Source organism: Bidens hawaiensis, unplaced genomic scaffold, assembly GCF_021521415.1.
Source record: "Bidens hawaiensis isolate Kalapana, Puna unplaced genomic scaffold, B.hawaiensis_p1.1 tig00035413_1, whole genome shotgun sequence".
In the NCBI taxonomy this organism is placed as follows: domain Eukaryota; kingdom Viridiplantae; phylum Streptophyta; class Magnoliopsida; order Asterales; family Asteraceae; genus Bidens; species Bidens hawaiensis.
In genome coordinates, this window is record NW_027505364.1 from 29,559 (window position 1) to 49,269 (window position 19,711).

A 19,711-nucleotide genomic window follows, 5' to 3' on the forward strand; every position below is an offset into this window, starting at 1 on the left:
GTTTGGATTGCAAGTGTGATTACTTGGCGGGTAAAGCTCAACCAGTGAGAAAAGGTCAGACGCCTTTTTTTTAAGAAAATAGTAATAAGTAGATACTTTTCTTAACAAAGAAAGGTAATTTTCTTATTAGTACTAGCTATTGTGTATTATTATTATTATTATTATTATTATTATTATTATTATTAAAAACTAAAGTGGAAGGTGACATTAGGTGAGAAAGTGTATCATTTAGGTTTACAAAGGAAACTTTGAATTAAATTCCAAAAAGTAAAACATAACATTATAGTTATGGACTTATGGACATGCACGTTAATGTGTTAAACGTCAAACATGTAATGTCAAAGTGATGCCGCCCTTACGGACTTTTCTTCTCCAATATCCATTAATTAAAATGCTAATTAGTACCACAAACCATTCACCAACACCCACCCGGATATATATGGCCTCAACCCCTGCTGCTGATAGTTATGGCGATTACGACGAAAAAGATGTCACGCCCGTGGTAGACCATTCACTTCAAAGTAACACCACTAGTACTAGTGCTGGTACTAGTACTAGTGGTAAAGGCTCATGGAAGCATGCCGCGTTCCACGTGGCAACCACTATTGCCACGCCTGCGACATATGCCCCACTTCCTTTCGCAGTCTCTTCTCTTGGATGGCCTCTAGGTACGTATAATATTATTTATTTTACAAAAAAAAAAAAGAAAAGAAAAATCTATCTTTATAGTATAGAAGTTGGTGTTGTTGATGTTTTGTTTTGTTTTGTTTTGTGCATGATGTATATATATAATTAAAATTAGGGGTGATTAGCTTGGTGGGTGCAACATTAACAACATGCTACTCTAGTTTTCTCATTGCCTCTTTATGGACATGGGATGGGAAGAAGCATACCACTTATAGACATCTTGCTCGTAGCATCTATGGTCAGTTTTACTACGTTGGACCGAATTTACTTCACTCGCTAAATTTGCGACTAATTTTTTTGTAGCTTAGTGATTGTGTCTCTAATACGGGTGTAAACGAGACAACCTGCTTGTGAGCTCCTTGATATTGACTCGCTAAAAGATTGAATGCCAAACTCGAGCCTAAAATATAGCTCATATAGTAAATGAGCCTGAGCCCAAGCCTAATCAAGTCTATTTGTATATATAATTTGTTTTATATTTTTTGTAATATTTATTATTATATATAAACATATGATAAAACAACTAAATAATTTATATTATGTTATATATAATTTTCATTATTAGGGGTGCAAACGAGCCAAGCTGCTGGAGATCGGCTCATGAAAAAGCTCAAACGACCGAGCTTAAACGAGCACGAACCCGAGCTCGAGCCTAAAAGTAAGCTCGCTTAATAAACGAGCCCAAACCCAATCTTTACTTATCGAGCTTAAGCTGGCTCGTGAGCTTAAACGTGTCTACCATTTATATAATGTTATCAAAAAATAACTTTATAATATATATTATGTTATATATATAAAGTTAGAATTAATATATATTTACAAATAATTACAAATAAATAAAAATTAACTAATAAATAGTAACGAGCCGAGTTTGAGCTTTGAAAACTACTCATGAACCGAGCTCGGGCTTTACAAATAGAGCTCGGGCTCGGCTCGTTTGCACCCCTAGTTATTCTAAATATAGATAAATAAAATTAATAACTTAATAAGTGAGTTGAGCTCAAGCAAAAAAAACCTCACTAGCCGAACTTGAGCTTTAAAATTAGAGCTCAAACCCGGCTCTCATAGGTTAAATGGGCCGGAGCTCAGACTTGGCTTGTTTACACCCCTAGTCGCTAATGCCCGTAATAGTGCCAACACATATTTTTGGTAGCATGATCTTTTCTGTCGAAGCACGAAATGAATCTGACCTGATCCATGACGATGTTTCCACGGATTTCGAGATGAACGAACCACGTCTTGATCTTCTTCTCCGGCTGGTTGGGATCTGCAATGACTTTTTTGGGGGTGTGGAGGTGACCGCTAAGAAATCTCCAGGATCTCTTGTTCACAGACACAAAAATATGGTGGTGGCTCTTATTCAGAATCACCAACATGCCCTCACCATCCACCATAAAAGAAGTTCAAAAGTTGAATGGTAGATTGGTATCAATCAACAGGTTCCTAGCGAACCATGCAAGCAAATCTACCCCATTCGTTAACACATTGAGAAATTGCCCAAAGAAAAGCCAATTCAAGTGGACGCCTGAGGCCGAGCAAGCTTTCAGTGAGATAAAAGAATGTCTGATAAATCTGCCTGCGCTCACAGCTCCACTTCCTGGCGAAACTCTAACATTGTACCTGTCAGCAGGAGAGCGTGCCATCGGCGCAGTGTTGTTGGTGGATCGCAAGGGAATCCAAACACCAATCTATTATGTGAGTCGGGTGCTGACAGATCCTGAGACGCGCTACTCCATCATGGAAAAGTTAGTTTTGTCACTAACACACGCGTCGCGCAAGCTTCATAGATATTTCAATGGTCATCCTATTGAAGTTCTGACTGGTTACAACATCCAGCAAGTCTTGCGGCGTCCCGCGCTGTCAGGAAGGCTGACAAAATGGGCGCTGGAATTAGGAGAGCACATGATCGCCTATAAGCCCCGTCCAGCAATAAAGGGACAAGTCTTAGCTGATTTCATCGCAGAAATCCCTGAAGGAAAAATTGAAGAGGCTCAGCGCGAGGTACCCTCCGCGAACCAATAATGAAGAAAATGTTTGGAGATTATTCACTGATGGAGCTTCAAACAATGAAGGGTCCGGCGCAGGCCTCAAGCTGGTGGATCCAGAAAGTCATGAGTATACTTACGCAATCAGGTTGGATTTCAAGAGCACCAACAATGAAGCTGAGTATGAAGCCCTGCTGGCTGGTCTGCGCATCGCGCACAAGTTCGGAGTTAAAAAGCTAGAGGCCCATGTTGATTCATACTTGGTAGCAGCACAGGTCAATGGCCTTTATGATGCCAAGGAGAACACCATGCCTCTGTATCTAGAGCAGGCGAAAAAGCTCATCGAGCAATTTGACTTCTTCAGAATCATACATATTCCGCGCAGTGAAAACAAGTCTGCTGACGCGCTGAGTAAGATGGCATCAACCAGCTTCGATCACTTTGGCAAAGATGTCAGGGTAGAAGTAATGAGCAACCCGTCGGTGGGAGCGAAGTCTGTCCTTGTAATTCATACAACCCCTTCATCATGGATAACTCCAATAATGGAATTCTTGAAGGAGGGAAAGGTATCGGACGATCGCGCACAGGCGAGGAAGATAAGGCACAAGTCGCAGAACTATGAACTGCTTGATGGTACATTATATCGACGCTCTTATCTTGGACCGCTCATGAAATGCCTAGATGCTGAGGAAGCAAGCTATGTGATCAGAGAGATACACGAAGGAATCTGTGGAATACATGCTGGCCCGCGCATGGTGGTTGCCAAGACAATGAGCGCAGGTTACTATTGGCCAGGCATGTACTTGGACGCGTTAAAAGAGATCCAAAAATGCAAAGCGTGTCAGAGCTATGCGCCAAACACCATGCGGCCAAAGAACAACTTGATTCCGGTGACCTCCGCATGGCCTTTCCACAAATGGGCAATCGATATTGTGGGTCCCCTACCGCAAGCGCAAGGGCGAGTAAAATTTTTGGTAGTGGCAGTAGACTATTTCACAAAATGGGTTGAAGCCAAGCCACTAGCAAAAATCACAGCCGAGGCGATGAAGCAATTTATTTGGAGCCACATCATATGCCGTTTTGGCCTGCCCATGGAAATTGTGAGCGACAATGGCAAACAATTCACCGACAGGAAGATATCCAGCTGGCTCAAGGAATTGCGCATCAACCAAATCTTCACTTCAGTATACCACCCTCAGGGGAATGGCCAAGTGGAGCGCGTGAACCAAAGCTTGCTAAATGGGCTGAAGAAAAGGTTGGAGGGAGAATCCCATTCATTGGTCGAGGAGCTACCTAATGTCCTGTGGGCGCACAGGACATTAAGCAAAACCAGCAATGGCGAATCCCCGTTCAGCCTAACCTATGGAACGGAGGATATGATTCCAGCAGAAATTGGATGCCCATCCCATAGAGTGCTCATGATGAGTAAGATTGATAACGAGCGCGAAAGAAGGTTGGATCTCAACTTACTTGAAGGGCGCAGAGAAGCGGCTATCATCAGTGAAGCCAAATACAAGAAAAAACTAGAAAAGTATTACAATCAGCGCGTGAAAGAATGCCACTTCAAGAAGAATGATTTTGTCCTTCGAAACAATGAAGCTAGCCGCGCGATACCCCCGGGAAAGATGTCCCCCAATTGGGAGGGACCTTATCAAGTCTCGGAAGAATTGGGAAAAGGCGCATACGCTTTAAAAGATTTGAATGGAAAGAAGATCCCGCGCGCATGGAACGCAGCACAGCTTAGAAAATGTTTCATGTAAAAATTGTCAAGTTTGTAATCAAGGCTTTTTAAGCCATTATGAATAATGATACGCGCTATCTTCTCTTAATGTGTGTTCTATTACCTTTTGCATACATGTTTCACACTTCCCTTTATTAATTTTGAGCAATATAACAACATTGTATTGACATCAAAACAAAAATAAAACGAAGTAAAACATACATGCGCGAGCTTCAAGCTCAAACGCGTTAACGAGTTTTAACTCTAAATCGTCAGGGCCTTAGCCCAATAATATGAGCCTTAGCTCAGGGCCTTAGCCCAATAATACGAGCCTTAGCTCAAATCACTCACAAGATCCATCCTACATGCTGCGCAGCTAGACCATAAAAATACCTAAGCACAACTAAGGCAAAGCACATGCCAAAACATAGTTGTTAAGGTCTCAGGTCGAGGTCGCGCATGGAATTGTAATGGATATCAGAGTAACACATACTGACACGTAAAGGCTAAAAAACTCATAATTCCCTATAATAAATGCGCGATAACGTCGCGCAAAAGAGGAATAATGAAACGCCAAGGCACGTGTCAACATAGTCAGGATATTGCAAAATCACTTAAAATATGACAAGGATTAAGTAAAATAATTTCCTTACAACCTTGTTCTTATTTCAACGTGCAAGCATATCTTATATTCAACAAGCAAACATGCAATATAAAGAGATGAATGGGGAATGCGCAAGATGTGAATAAGGGAAAAACAAAATTTCATTCCAAAACATAGAAGGTTACAAATTTACAAAATGATGAGATACAAACTGCAAATAAAAAAAAAACATGAAGGGCTTCTCAAGTCTCTATGTCGACGTCAGCCTCTTCATCGCCCTCATCATTACCTCTCTCAGCATCTGGCGCAGCCCGCTCCTCGTCATCTCCAAACTTGCCATAGTCAAGCTGTTCGTCTTGAATGGAGTCGTCTTCTATCACAATAGTGTCAGGAGCGGGTCCTTTGGCCACGCCAGAGCCGCTAGCAGAGGCAGCATTGCCCGCGCCATCATCGCCGCCACCAGCCCCTTCACACTCGTCAAGTAATTTCTTTAGAGCGCCGAGATCGGGCTGATCAGCAAGCAAGGCTATCTGCAAAGCATAAGGAAAAGTGTGAGTACAAAAAGACTAGGAAAATAAGTCAAGGTAAACTCATTAAGGTTAAAATACCTGCTCAAGGATGGGAATGGGAGTATTCAAATACTTCTCCCCCACCTCGGCCATGTCCGCGCAGACAACGTCGAGCTGATAAGGGTAGTCGGATGGGTTCTTCTTCAGCATGCTATATTCACAGCCATCCTTAAACCCTTCAGCTCGACCCACCAAGCGCGAGGCAGCGTTGCAATCCATCACAAGGGTCTGAAACTCGTCTGAGTATTTCATCGCATAAGCGCAACGAGTCATACCCTGTGAGACTAACCATTGGCGATCCTGCGCGAGGGAAGAAACAGACGTCTCAAGAGCAGGAATCTGAGAGTTTAACAACTCAACAGTTTCCTTGGTCTGTTTCAGCTCCTCTCTGTCGGACGCTGCTGCCGCCAAGGCCTCTTTCCTTTCCGCTCGCGCAGCATCGAGCGCTTCTTGGCTAGACGCTGCCGTCGCCAGGGCTTCATCTTTCTCTGCCCGCGCGGCCTCAAGCTCCTTCTTCAGGCGCGCAACCTCACTCTCTAATGAAGATTTGTCAGTGATAGACTGCACAAGCGCTTGGTCACGCGCCTCTGCATCCAGCTCCAAGTCGCGCACTCGCCGCGCATACTTGGCCGCGTCCGCCTCTGCTGCCTGCAGCTTCTCCCGCACAGCCTGCAGCTCATGCCCGCGCTTCACGAAGGCAGCGTTGGCACTTGCTCGGTTCTCGCTGAGTTCTGCTTGGAGTTTCCCAGCTCTCTCTCGAGCGTCAGAAAGATTCCAAGCAGATACCTTAGCCTCTTGCTTGGCCTCCGCAAGAGCATCACGCACCTTTACATAATCATAGCGAATCTCTTGGGAGGCAGCAAAGAACGCTGACCCAGCGAAAATATGGTCGTTGAGCAAGTCCACGCGGGCGCGCTCCTCCTGAAACCTCCTTTCAGCTGGAGGCACGGAGTGAGCCCAGAAGTCTTCACACACCCCCATGGACTGAAATGAGCTATCCTCAGTAATATTCCATCTCGGGCGGTATATGTGATCGGCTTCCTGCAAACACAAAGCAACGTTCTAGTCATCTAAACACTAATATGGAAGTCCGCGCAGCGGAGCAAACGAACTTATACCTGCGGGGAGCAAGCAGAAAAGTCAGCGCCAGCCCCATGAGAAGACTGCGCCACGAAATCTCGTGGCGCTACAGGGCTTGCGCGGCCGCCATCAGATTCTTCAAAATGGGCCTCCTCATCTTCCTCTGTAACAGGCCTTTTCTCCTGCGACCTGGAAAAATCAAAACCAGTCTCGCGAGGAGAGGAGGTGAGGGAGGTCTCGACGCCGCGAGATCAGCGCGTAAAACAGCCTCCTGCTCCTTAGTAATCCCAATGAGGGGAGATTCAGTGCTTGCAGGAGCAGGAGCAGAACCAACGGCGCTGGCGCCGGCGCCAGCAGTGCCGCCAGCAGCTTGTGTGCCAGCTATAATGCCTATGAAAAAACCAACAAAGAGAAATGATTCAAGACTTGATCTAAAAAGAAAAAAGTCAGAAAATAAAAGCGCAATATATACCTTGGCGCACCGCCGTTCGCGAGTTAAACATCGCCATGAAGTCCATTTTCCCCCTTTTTGAGGGCAAAACAGGGGACTTCAAAGCAACCTTCGGCGCAGCCTCGGTACCTTGTTGCGCCTGAGGTTGATCCACCAGGGTCGCCGGCTCTACAAACATTTGAGTGAGCAAAGATTCATTAATAACTCTATCGGAATCACGCTCATAAAACCATAAAGTATAAACAAAGTATACCTGTTGAAGAGGAAACAGCAGGCGCAGCGCCGCTTCCCTTTTCCGCCGCGCGAAGAGAGGAGGTGGCGGCACCATACCTCGTGTGGACAGGAGGACTGCCCACACCTTGAGGAAAAGAAGACAAGGAAACCTTGGAGGTAAACCCCTTGGTTTTCTTAAGTCCCTTCGCCTGAGTAGGAGGATCCTGAGCAACAGGGGCATCATTTTTCTTCTGTTTTTTACTGGCCCCTGCGCCAGTTTTCCCTTTAGCTTTACGCTTGAGTTGTGGCACCTCAGCTTCCTCCTCCACCTCTTCTTCCGCGAGCTCCAGCTCATAGTTCTCAAGCGCATCTACAATACGTGCAACAGAAATGTTAACCAAATTTGGTATTCTAAAGGCATAAGCATAAGTACAAAGGCCTACCAGGCGCATCGCTGTCAAAGCAAAATCCCAAATCAACAGGGATGAACATATCAGCGAAGCGATCGGGGAAGCCAACTTCCCCAGCGCCCAGCGCGACAGAGCCACCCTCCATATGCTCATCATAGGCGGCGTGGACGTACTCCTTGCTTACTGCATAAAACAAGACAAATGATATCAGCAAAACGAATTATATTCGCGCAGAAATAATGCAATGAGCTAATAACTCACATAATCCATCAACTTGGATAACAGGCTCAGTCGCGCTGTCGGCCCACCTCCTGCTCATGCCAACCCCCACCAGCGCTTCCTCGCAAATATTCTTGGCGGGGGATGGTTCAGCAGTCAACTTATTAACCCATGCGCCAGTTGGGTTCTTAAAAACATTCACATCCGCGGGCGCAGAAGTGATCGCGCGCATGGTCATGCGGATGGGAATCACACCAGCCTTAATATAGAAAAATTTCTCAGACCAGTCATGAAGGCTCTTGAAGGAAACAGTGCAGCACTGACCTTCTGACTGCGAGGAACGAATGAGAACCAAGAATCTTGGATTTTTGGCTTATAAAAAAATTGAAAGCGCCGAGGGGTTGGCTCCTCGCGCTGAGCTTTGCACATGAACTCAAAATGAGTCATGCGCACAAGTCCAAAAGGATGGACTTGGGATATGTGAATCCCATAAAATTGAAGCAGCGCACCCATAAACCTTGTCATCGGGAGACGAAGGTTGCAGTGAGTGAAAAAATGGCAATATAAGGAGATATAGCCGGTGGGCGGATCTGCCGCCGTTTGCCCGGCCGCCGGAAGCATACAGCCATACTCAGGGAGAAAACCCTGAGAGGCGATGAGACTGTCAAAATCAGACTGTCTCAATTTACAGGGAATCTCATCCCACCTCTTTACTGTCTTGCCCTTCCCCACCTCCTCCGACGAGGCCTCAGCAGCCCGTTTTCCCTTGCCGGTCTTCTTCAAAGTGGACATGACTAATGATTTTACACGGCGTTTGCTTGGGGAGATTGTGGTGTCTGGGTTATCAGACATACAACTGTGAAATCAAACAGAGGTTACTTCAAGAACGGAAATCGGAATAAAAATGGAAGGAAAGGAAAGCTCTGAAATAACAATGAAGATGAAGAATAATAACTCAAAAGGCTTGCTTTTATAGGCCCAGGAGAGAGAGAAACAGGTACTGATCAGAGTTCACGCGCCCCCACTCGCAGGTGCAGGCCAACGCGAGCGCGACACGTGTTCCTGACTGTGTGAGGGGACATGAAAGGGAACGAAACAGGTACTGATCAGAGTTCACGCGCCCCCACTCGCAGGTGCAGGCCAACAAGAGCGCGACACGTGTTCCTGACACTGTGTGAGGGGACATGAAAGGCAACTGTAGCACCTCGAGCACACGAAAAGTCTGACACGTCTCCATCTCTGACGCATGTCAGCACCAACCAACCGCGTACATGGACGATTCATTTCAACCACAAGGATAGAATTTCGCGCAACGATGAGAAATAAAAAAGGAAAAGACAAAACCCTATTAAAAGAGAACTATTAAGTCTAATATCTATCTTACCTCGCTCGCGCGAGACAAGACACACATTAGACTGGGGGGGCTTGAAGAGGTATGTACCCGCCTTAACATCGAGCGGGGCGGGTCAACCCACAAGATATAGACAAGAGGCTTGAAATCAAGATATCATGAAGGCACAAAGCCAAAACCTATGCGCACGGCGCATATCACATATGCTCACGCATCACATATGCTCACGCGTATCACATGCTCACGCACCATATATGCTCACGCATATCACATCTGCGCGTGGCGCATCTGCGCGTGGCGCATCTCGCATGCTCACGCATCATATATGCTCACGCATATCACATCTGCATGTGGCGCATATTACATATGCTTGCGCATATCACATCTGCGCATGAAACATCTGCGCGTGAGAATAAAGAGAAGACTTCGCGCATCCTCAGGATAGGCGCATATCACACGTGCACATAATCAACCTCGTCCTTATCCAAATCAGGATAAGGACAACCTTGATTGTGCTCGTCAGACAACCTTCCAGAAGGTATCCTTTAAGGAATAAGAATATGCTGATGTTGACAGCTGCCAATGAAAGGTGGACAACTCAGCAAAACCCATGTGCTACCACGTGATTGCACATGGGTCAGGTAAAATGCCTGGGTCAGAGAATAATCAATGAAAAAGCACCAGGTGTCCTAAGGACACGTGGCGCAAAGCAATAGGAGGAGGCCAAAAAGGCCTTAATGGGATCTGAGCCCAATGATTGGAAACCCTAACACTATAAATACCACACCACCTCCACAAGGGGAGGTAAGCAAGAAAATACATTCCAATTCCTTACTCACTCTCAGATTATTGTTATCTTCTCCTACAATCTCTTATTCTCACACCGGAGGGTTACCCCAAAGAGGACCCCTCTGTCCCTTTCTGAGGGGTAAGTTCACGGTGCCGCTCGTTTTGTAGGTGGAAGAACTCATACTCCGGAGAACCATCGGTGAAATAGCATACTCATACCCGAGGAAAGTTGATCGTCTACCAGTGAGCCGATCCACGTTTCTTCATTTTCATTTTCTAAGATCAAGAAACTGCAGCTATAGCTTAATTATTAAAATCAAACTTATTATAGTGTTTAAAGTTTAAACTCTAAAATAACGAGTTTTCTTGTCAATAAAAACATTGTATAACTAACTTTTATACCTGGTCTATCTTTATATATCCATGTTGGTGTTGAAGGAAATTGGGGTTACTGGTCTATTGCATTTTTCCAGCAGGTGGCTTCTTTGGGCAACAATATTGCCATTCAAATTGCTGCTGGAAGCAGCCTTAAGGTCAGTCAAATAGTCAACAACTCGACCGATACAAATACATATACGCATCCACCACTATTTTTTATAAATATTTACCGTCATGTGCAAGCCGTGTACAAATACTACAACAAGGATGGCAGTTTAACACTTAACATTTTATCATATTCTTCGGTATCTTTGAACTTGTTCTTTCCCAGCTTCCAAATATCCATTCACTAAGATGGCTTAATGCTGTATGCACTTTAAGTACAATTGGATTTGCTGGCACAACCATTGGTGTAACAATCTACAATGGTATGTCAATATTAAACAATCTATATATAAAATTGTGTTTTATGTATTTATATATTTATCATGCAGGGAAGAACATAGATAGAAGAAACATAAGTTATAGTCTCCATGGAAGCTCATCTTCAAAGACGTTTAAAGCCTTTAACGGTCTTGGCGTTATTGCATTTTCATTTGGTGATGCTATGCTTCCTGAAATACAAGTAAATGTTATTAGATTTTTTTGCATGTAATGACTGCATCTTGTGTGTATATGTATATGTATATTACAACTTGGACGGGCACGACTGTGATGTTTGCAGAGTACTGTTCGAGAACCCGTAAAGAAAACTATGTACAAAGGGATTGGAGCTGCATATACCGTTATTTTATTGAGTTACTGGCACTTGGCGTTTTTCGGTTACTGGGCGTTTGGTATAGATGTGCAGCCTTTTATCCTTGCTTCTTTAACAACCCCTGGATGGACAATTGTTATGGCAAATATTTTTGCTGTGATTCAAATCTCTGGTTGTTATCAGGTAATTGGCTTGAGCTTTTAACTATTATACTAGGCTTTTCATTTCAAACACTAAAGCATGCAGATTTTTTTTTTTATTTTGTAAGTTAATATATTTGCTAAACGTATCGTAAAACTATAGAGTTATTTGCACCGATATTCCATGTGGTTTGCCATATTGCACGCATAGTCTCCACTTTTCTAACATTACAGATATTGTTCATCCCGTTCACAAACGGGTAACACTGATGGCCCCTAGAGTTGGTGCAGGTTAGTTTTTGGAGTTTTTTTTTCAAGATGACCAAAATATCCTTGCCTAAAACGGAAAATAAAACACCTTAACTCGTGGGACCAATTTAAATATTAAAAAAATTGCGGGTGTTTATAAAAGTATATATTTTATAAAAGTAAGGAATATTTTGTGGTAATTTAAAATGTTTTGAGTTAAAAAATCAATAGATTTATTATGAATACAGGGGTATTTTAGGTATTTTTAAAATAATAAATCATAAAACTTAACCTGCATTCACTTTAAGGACCATCTGAATTTTGAAGGTTTATCTATTTAAGATATACTTTGGCATAGTTTTGAGCCGTTTGAGATAATATATTCGTAATGTTATGATTTTCTTGGTGTTTGGCTAGATATATTGCAGGCCGACATACGCCTACTTCGAGGAAAAAATGACAGCAAGCAAACAAACTAACCGATTCGCTCTGGAAAACCATCTTCTAAGCCTTGCATTCACTTCTATTTACATGGGTTTGATAACATTAGTGGCTGCAGCCATGCCATTCTTTGGGGATTTTGTGTCCATATGTGGAGCCATTGGGTTCACACCAGTTGACTTTGTGTTTCCTGTTTTAGCACACTTGAAAGCTGGGAAAATGCCCAAGAATTCTAGCCCCGTTGTCATCTTGAACATTGTTATAGCCACATGGTTTTCTGCTGTTGCGGTTATGGGTTGCATTGGCGCGGTTAAGTTCATCATAGATGACATCAAGACTTATAAATTCTTTCATGACATGTAAGTATGTATAAACATTCGTAATAGTGTTATAGAACTTTCACATTCATATAGAAATTTCAATAAGTAAATTCAAGATATTATAATTGAACAGCCAGTGTCATTGTTTGTCATGGCTGCAATATTTTATTCTTTTTTATTAAATGAGAGAATACTTTATTGGTGAAGTCATGGGACCCACTAATATTATGCTAAACAACCGGAGATGACCTTCAAGAGGTTAAAGACAGAAAACCAGCCGAATGAAAATAGTAATGAAGATAATATATGGTGTGTAGATAGTAGGGACCATGATTTACTGAATAAAATATAAATTATTTTTAGTGTTTGTTATAATGTTCATTAATAAGATATCTAACTGTTAACCACCTTTCTCAAGCCATCCAAACTAAACCTCTATGTCTACAATACAACCCATCAAATCTAAGTCACCGCCAGGACCACACCTTCACCATCACCGCCACCACCCCCATAACAACAATACATATATCACCTATTTATGAAAAAAATAGAAAACTATATACAAAAAAGATGGCTGATTATGCCACCATTTTGGTTGTCTTGCCCATGGTCTTGTCCATGTCTACAACCGACGACGCCGGAGAAAAATTTATTGTCCAACAAGCATGGGCTCAAAGGCAAGGGTCAGTATGCTAACCTGCTAGGATTCATGGCCTCAAATGCAGATCCTCGCTGCAAAGAGGCTCTTGACGAGCGTGGTTTTACTAGAATTTAGACCATTGCTACAGATGTTTAAAGTTTTAACCCATCGGTCGTCAAATCGGTTGTTTTTCCCTTAGTCTGTTACATATTAGTTAGGATTATTAGTATTTTGCTCCCTAATCTATCAGTTTTCTCAACTTAGCCTCCTCTTTTCACATGGTTTATAAAAAACAAAATGTGTACTCAATACTTGATATCTATGAAACAAAACCAAATAAGTTTAGAACTCAAGAACTAAGCTAATTATTATGTAAATACAACTCAGCAGTATAATATAACACCACAAAAGTAAACTACCAAATGCAAGTATAAGAACAGGTTAAATACTAGGAGTAATTGTAAACTAGTAAAAAGTTGGAGGGTGCAAAGGTAACATGTTAAATTTCACCAACGTTAACAAAGATTCATACCTATATAGTTAAACTTTATAACCAGTCACAGGTCTCTTACATAAACTATAAAAACTAGAACAAACTTGGGGTACATCCTGTTCTTTATCGGCCAGAAAACAACATGAGGGCATAATCGTCAAGTAGCTGGAGCCAGACTCGGACCCATACCGGCACCTGCACCTGAAGTCTTTCTAGCATAGGATATCTCCATCATGTATTCCTTAGCTGATGATCCAACTATGACCGCAATCTTCTGTGATGTTGGCTGTTTCTGCAGCCACATGTCCATTAAGTTACCTAGCGAAAGTGTCGGCACGAGTGGTTGACCCATGCATCTGAGCTCGATCTGTCAAGAAACCACTTGCACTCAGCTACTAACTTGAAAATATATTGTAATTATAAAATTGATTCTTGAGTGTTGACTGTAAGTCAATAAGTTATAGAAAGGGTAGATAAGTAAATAGTTGAAACTTTTTTGTTCTTTTTCTTCCAGTGAGAATATAACATGATGAAAATGAAAAAGCAATGAAAATATATACTAACCTCATGTTCACTTCCAAGTTTCAGCTTGTTCATCACGAATTTCTGGATAACTGAAACGGTTATGTTACAATCCCTGAAACCATATTAAACCAGTATATTAATATACAGCCTATGAGGAGCCAGTAACCCTCGGTGCACATGTTCTTGTGTTTAGTTTCTTGTTTCTTACATGAATGGGAGCTACATGTGACTTATTCATCAATAATTGATATGCAAGTATGCAACATTGTGAATTCTTTGTAGTGTAAATAAAATATCATATCATAAAAAAATGTTATTATAGTGTATGTCTGGTCGAAAATCTTGGATTTGGCACAATACTAAGGCTTCAACTATCTTAAATATACAACACTCAAACTTCAATTTATACAAATAGAAAGGGAACTATAAAATCATGAGAATACAGAAATGATACAGAGTCAGAGAACTGAACAAAGGAGTTAAGCTATAAAACCATAAGAAAGATAAGACAGTAATTGTAACATCATGAACTAGTATTTCTTCTTTAATAAACAATATTCTAATATCCTCATTGGAGACTCAAGTCAAAATTTCAGCAAGGAATCATATAACATGTACACATGTATCAGATAAGCATGTATCACTTTCAAAGATGCATTGACCAATATCACATGATAGCTACGTATTTTTGATGCATCAGAATCTTTGAATTCAAGTATGTATTTCCCTTTCGACTGCTGCTTTATGACACAACAGAAATAAGCAATTTATATTACGTAATATAAGAACATTCTTGACGTCTTACAGGTAGCAACTTCATATAATTTACTTACGAAGGGGCCAATTTAGGTTGAATATTATCTAAAACGGGCCAAATCAAGTAATTAGCTACATGGGGAATGGGCCATATTGGTTGAAAGTCTCCCTAAACTTAGTATTTGTACGATTGAATCCTGAAAGTTGCTTCTAACTAACCAAAGGGTCCTTTAACTTATTAAACTAACGAATGGACCTTTAACATTATTGGTTCTCCAGAGGTCTCCCCTAAATGCTTATGTAAATACAAATAGACATATTTTCACATTAAAAAAGAAAAAAAAACCTTTAAACAATAAACAGTAAAATGGCAAAAGAGGAACTCACTTTAGTCTAACAAAACTTCCTTCTATCTGCCCCAAAGGCTCGCCCTCCCTGACAATACAACAGAAAATTAACGAGTGAACGCAAGGATGAATACGTTATTAATTTGGTAAAAACTGTCTTATCAGGTACTCACTGTTCTTCAGAAGGTATCAAGTGGAACCAGATAGGATTTATTCTTTTTTCCACAACAGCACTATTAGCATCAAAATCCATCACAGCTTGTGAACCTGCTTTATTTTTGCGATATTTTCTTATTTTTTTAGGTTTTGCAGATTCTGTAACATCCACATCAGACCTCCCATTTTCATCTTGAAATTTAGAACGCTTCAGTTGATCTTTTCCTTTAGTTTTTCGGGCATGCCCTTCACTCCTTGGGGTAATTGGTGTATCTGAGTTGGCATTAGATCCTTGTGAAGCAAATTTGGAATTTTTACTCCTATTTGTCACTTCCACCAAATAATTGAAAGGGGTCCACGGATCAACGCTACCATTGTTTGTTTCTTTATCAGGTGAAGGATCACTAGATGGCTCAGCGGCTGAAGATTTCTGCACACATATTGTTGTTTCAAGTTAAAGATATTTATAAGTTTGCATATCAATCGGTCTATGTGGGTTATGTTTAATGAGTAAATAGAAAATAGCATCAAATGTGTAAGATTGAAAGTTGTCCAAAGTGTATTTTAAATGCATGCAGCCTCCTAATTTAATCTATTAAAAATATTATACTATTATAGTTTTTGTACTCATATTTAACAATAACTGTTTTAAGAGAATAATCATTCAATTTAGCATTTTGCTAACAATAGGACTTTACAATAGCAACTATCGTTTAACTACTTCAAAAATTAAAATAAAGAAAACATTTCCAAACATCTCAACCTATTCCACCTCTCTAATCCCCCCCCCCCCCCCCCTCTTCCTGTCATAGTCTCATATCCCTACTTTTCCTCAATGTCAAATTATAAAAATAAAAATTCCCTTTTTTCAATCTTTCTTATCAATTAGTTCAAAAATGATTGTTATCAATAGCCTTAAATGCAAATGAACCAAAAAGATAGTTGTATATTGATTGTGAGTATGAAAGGATTACATAGGGGCTCTAAAATAGAATTGGATATCACAAATAAATACCCTCAAGACTACGATAACTGCAATTAAGTACTTGATTAGTCTAAAAAATGTGTGTCGAGTCAACCCAAACTGCCCAACCCACACAAAAAGATTACTTGTTTTGGACCAAACCCATGTTGACCTGTTACCTGATACATAGACTTTTGCACATCTAGTAACAAGTATGCATATTAAAGAAGTAAATAAACGCATGGAAACCTGGAATATATTGGTGATCTTCTTTACCTGCCTCAAATTCTGTGTGAACTTGTTTGAAGTTTCACGTGAGCTCGAGCTATCTTGGCGGTCGTCCATGGAGTCGTCATCCTTCTTGACAGAGAAAGAGGGCCCACGTGGTTTCTTTCTTGGGGGTCCTTTTGACCTTTTACCAGTCAAAGCAGTTTGTGGTGACACCCTGGGAGTGCAAACCACCAGTGATGACAGTGACCTCTCTTTCCTTCTTAATGGTAATGTAACTGAAGGCACAACTTCAGGGGCCTTTACCCTTTTCCTTTTCGAAGGAAATATTTTCCCTCTAACATCTTGCAAATTATGGTCTGGCCTGTTTCATAAAAAAAATAAAGACTTCTTCAATAATTAACGCATCAAACTACAGCCTAGTTAAGAGAAACATGACCACTGATATATCAATTGTCATACTTTCTAACATATATATAATCACAGAAACTTGATTTGATCAGAGTTAAAGCTCTGACAATTACTGAGTCAATGCAATACTAATACTTGAGAATTGAGTTTGATGTATATAAAAACATACATTAAATAATTCAGTTTTGTTGAAGAAGCTTAACTACAGCAGATGCTTCCAATTGATTGGCAAAATAATGAAATAAATGTACAGATTATGAAATAAAAATCTTTATGCAAAACACAAGAAAGGTCAGATAATGAATAATTACAGCATAACCATATGATTATATCAGACATAACAATTAAAGCCACTTCTGTATCATGGATAAAACACATCATTAAGGTTGCATGTAAATCTACTAAGATAAACTGAGCACCTGAGCATCACATCTGTCTTACATAGGGGTGCAAACGAGCCGAGCCGCTCGTGAACTACTCGAGATCGGCTCATTAAAAAGCTCGATTGAGCCGAGCTTAATCGAGCCCGAGCCCAAGCTCGAGCCTGAAAGTAAGCTCGTTTAATAAACGAGCCCGAGACCGGGCTTTACTTATTGAGCTCGAGCGGGCTCGCGAACCTAAATGAGCCTGTCGTTTATATAATATTTTAAAATATATATTTAATAATTACTAAATTAATATATATAATGTTATGAAAAAAAAATAAAAATAACTAAACAATATAAATTATTTTATACATAAAATTATAATTGAAAAAAATATATAAAAATAATTAAAAATATATAAAAAATAATTAATAAACAGTAAACGAGCCGAGCCCGAGCCAAACTCGAACTTGTAAATTAAACGAACCGAGCTCGAGGTCTCGGCTCGGCTCGTTTGCACCCCTAGTCTTACGGGAAATGTTTATCAATCAAATCATGATTCTAGTTTATATGAAATACATCTGTACAATGCTTGATGCATTTGTACACCACCTGCATTAACAAAAACTGTAAATTATGTAACAGGCGCGTCTATTATGTTTCTTTGGCAATTTAAACTAACAATCCATACAAATACATCAAACAGAAAGAAAGAGACAGAGAGAAATACCTCAATTTCTCTACAGGAACACATCCAAGGTCAATATTGCATATCGGACAACATTCAAGCTCCTCATCTGTGAGCTTCTTATGAATACATTTCCTGCAGACTGGATGTTGTTCAAGAGGCAAAACAAAATCAGCAAATACAAGTTCATAGGGCCTGAGGTCCATGGTACAAAACTTAAAAGAGTGGAAGAAACCATAAACCAACATAAGCATCCAACGTCTAGGGTTACAGTGAAATGGGAACACTTATATATTTAGGGAGTGTTCAAATGTGTGTATTGCAATTAATGATATGTCATGAATGTGCCTTGTAAATTCTGATCATTTAAGGAAGTAACAGATATAGACATTTCCTCTTCCAGTTGAGTATCATTTTTGTTGCAACCAGTAACAAACTGATTAATTAAACCCCTAACTGGTGAAATAATCATAAGCTTACCCAAACACTATATGCTAATAAATATTTAAGGAAGTAACAGATAATAAAAAAACTCCTCTTTCATTTGAGTATCATTTTTTATGCAACTAGCATCAAACTGATCAACAAAAACTAAACTATTAACCCCTAAATAGTAAGATAAACATTACCATTAACATATTACCTATTAAGACTAAATGATAACAATTTTTTTTTCAGAACACATATTTACATCATCTTCAATCAAAATTGCATGCATGTTTAAACTCAAAAAGAAAAGTCAAGTTCCAAACAGACCTGCAGCCTACATCTCATGACAAAATTTCAGCTAATTTTGGGCAAAAACAGGATCAACATATATAGTTACATTCAAATTATAAAGAAACCATCACCCTAAATTGAAAGTAAAACATGTAACTGATTCATTCAACTTTTTTCTGGCAAGCACATGCTTAACAATTAACATACATTGAAAGTAAACATGTAACTGATTCACTCAAAAATCATGTTCAAAAAGCACTATCAATCATATCAAATCAAATCATGGCAACAGGTAACTGAATCAGGAGCAGCAAGTGTTTGACAGTCTTAACAAGAAATAATAATAATAATAATAATAAGTGATAAACGAAGTAATATTTAAGAAATCATAAGCAGATCACCATGAAGAAACCTAATTGCGAAACCATACACACGAAATTATTGCAAAAGCTATATGAATTGAAACATATGAAGTGAAATAACGATGGAATTGGATGAAGAAATAATGAAGAAAGTAAATAATACTGACACGTATGGAGGCATTCTGGAACAGTAGTAGCATCTCGGAAGAGTTTATTGCAGATAGGGCATGTCATGCATGCCGCTAACTCCTTCCTTCGCAATTTCACCACCACTGCCTGCTGCTGCTGATTATTATTATTATTATTATTATTATTATTATTATTAATCGACATATCGTTCTTCTTCTTCTTCACCTGGCAGCAACAAACCGAATAAGAAGGCGCACGCGTATGTATGTATGTATGTATGTATGTATGTATGTATGTATGTATAGTTCCTAACGGAGGTGCATGTATGTTAGGTTAGGGTAAACGCATTGAACTCATATATGTAGCTAGCTAATTAGCCTGCATTGAAAAGAAGGAACGATTGAGGCCCTAACATATACATACATATATACATACGCAGTAGGTATTCGAAGATAGATACGTGTATGAGTATGTATGTATGTATAGGTAGAAATTGATACGTACCGTGGATCTATGATTGGATGATTGACGAAGAAACGAAGGACGTGCGTGCGTCGAGAGGAT

At 40.3% G+C, this 19,711-nt stretch overlaps 1 protein-coding gene and 1 pseudogene across 1 annotated transcript; one reads left to right on the forward strand and one right to left on the reverse strand.

Moving 5' to 3' along the window:
• Window positions 1-439: 439 nt before the first annotated feature.
• Window positions 440-12,458, forward strand: LOC143612710 (GABA transporter 1-like; annotated as a pseudogene).
• Window positions 12,459-13,487: 1,029 nt separating this feature from the next.
• On the reverse strand, window positions 13,488-19,283 carry LOC143612706 (E3 ubiquitin protein ligase DRIP1-like). The gene is made up of 7 exons (XM_077086623.1): window positions 19,186-19,283; window positions 17,979-18,078; window positions 16,521-16,836; window positions 15,298-15,710; window positions 15,165-15,212; window positions 14,061-14,133; window positions 13,488-13,863 (listed from the first exon to the last, which is right to left on the reverse strand). The coding sequence occupies exons 1-7, from the start codon at window positions 19,250-19,252 to the stop codon at window positions 13,654-13,656; spliced, it is 1,227 nt and encodes a 408-aa protein (XP_076942738.1). The 5' UTR covers window positions 19,253-19,283; the 3' UTR covers window positions 13,488-13,653.
• Between the last annotated feature and the right edge of the window lie 428 nt (window positions 19,284-19,711).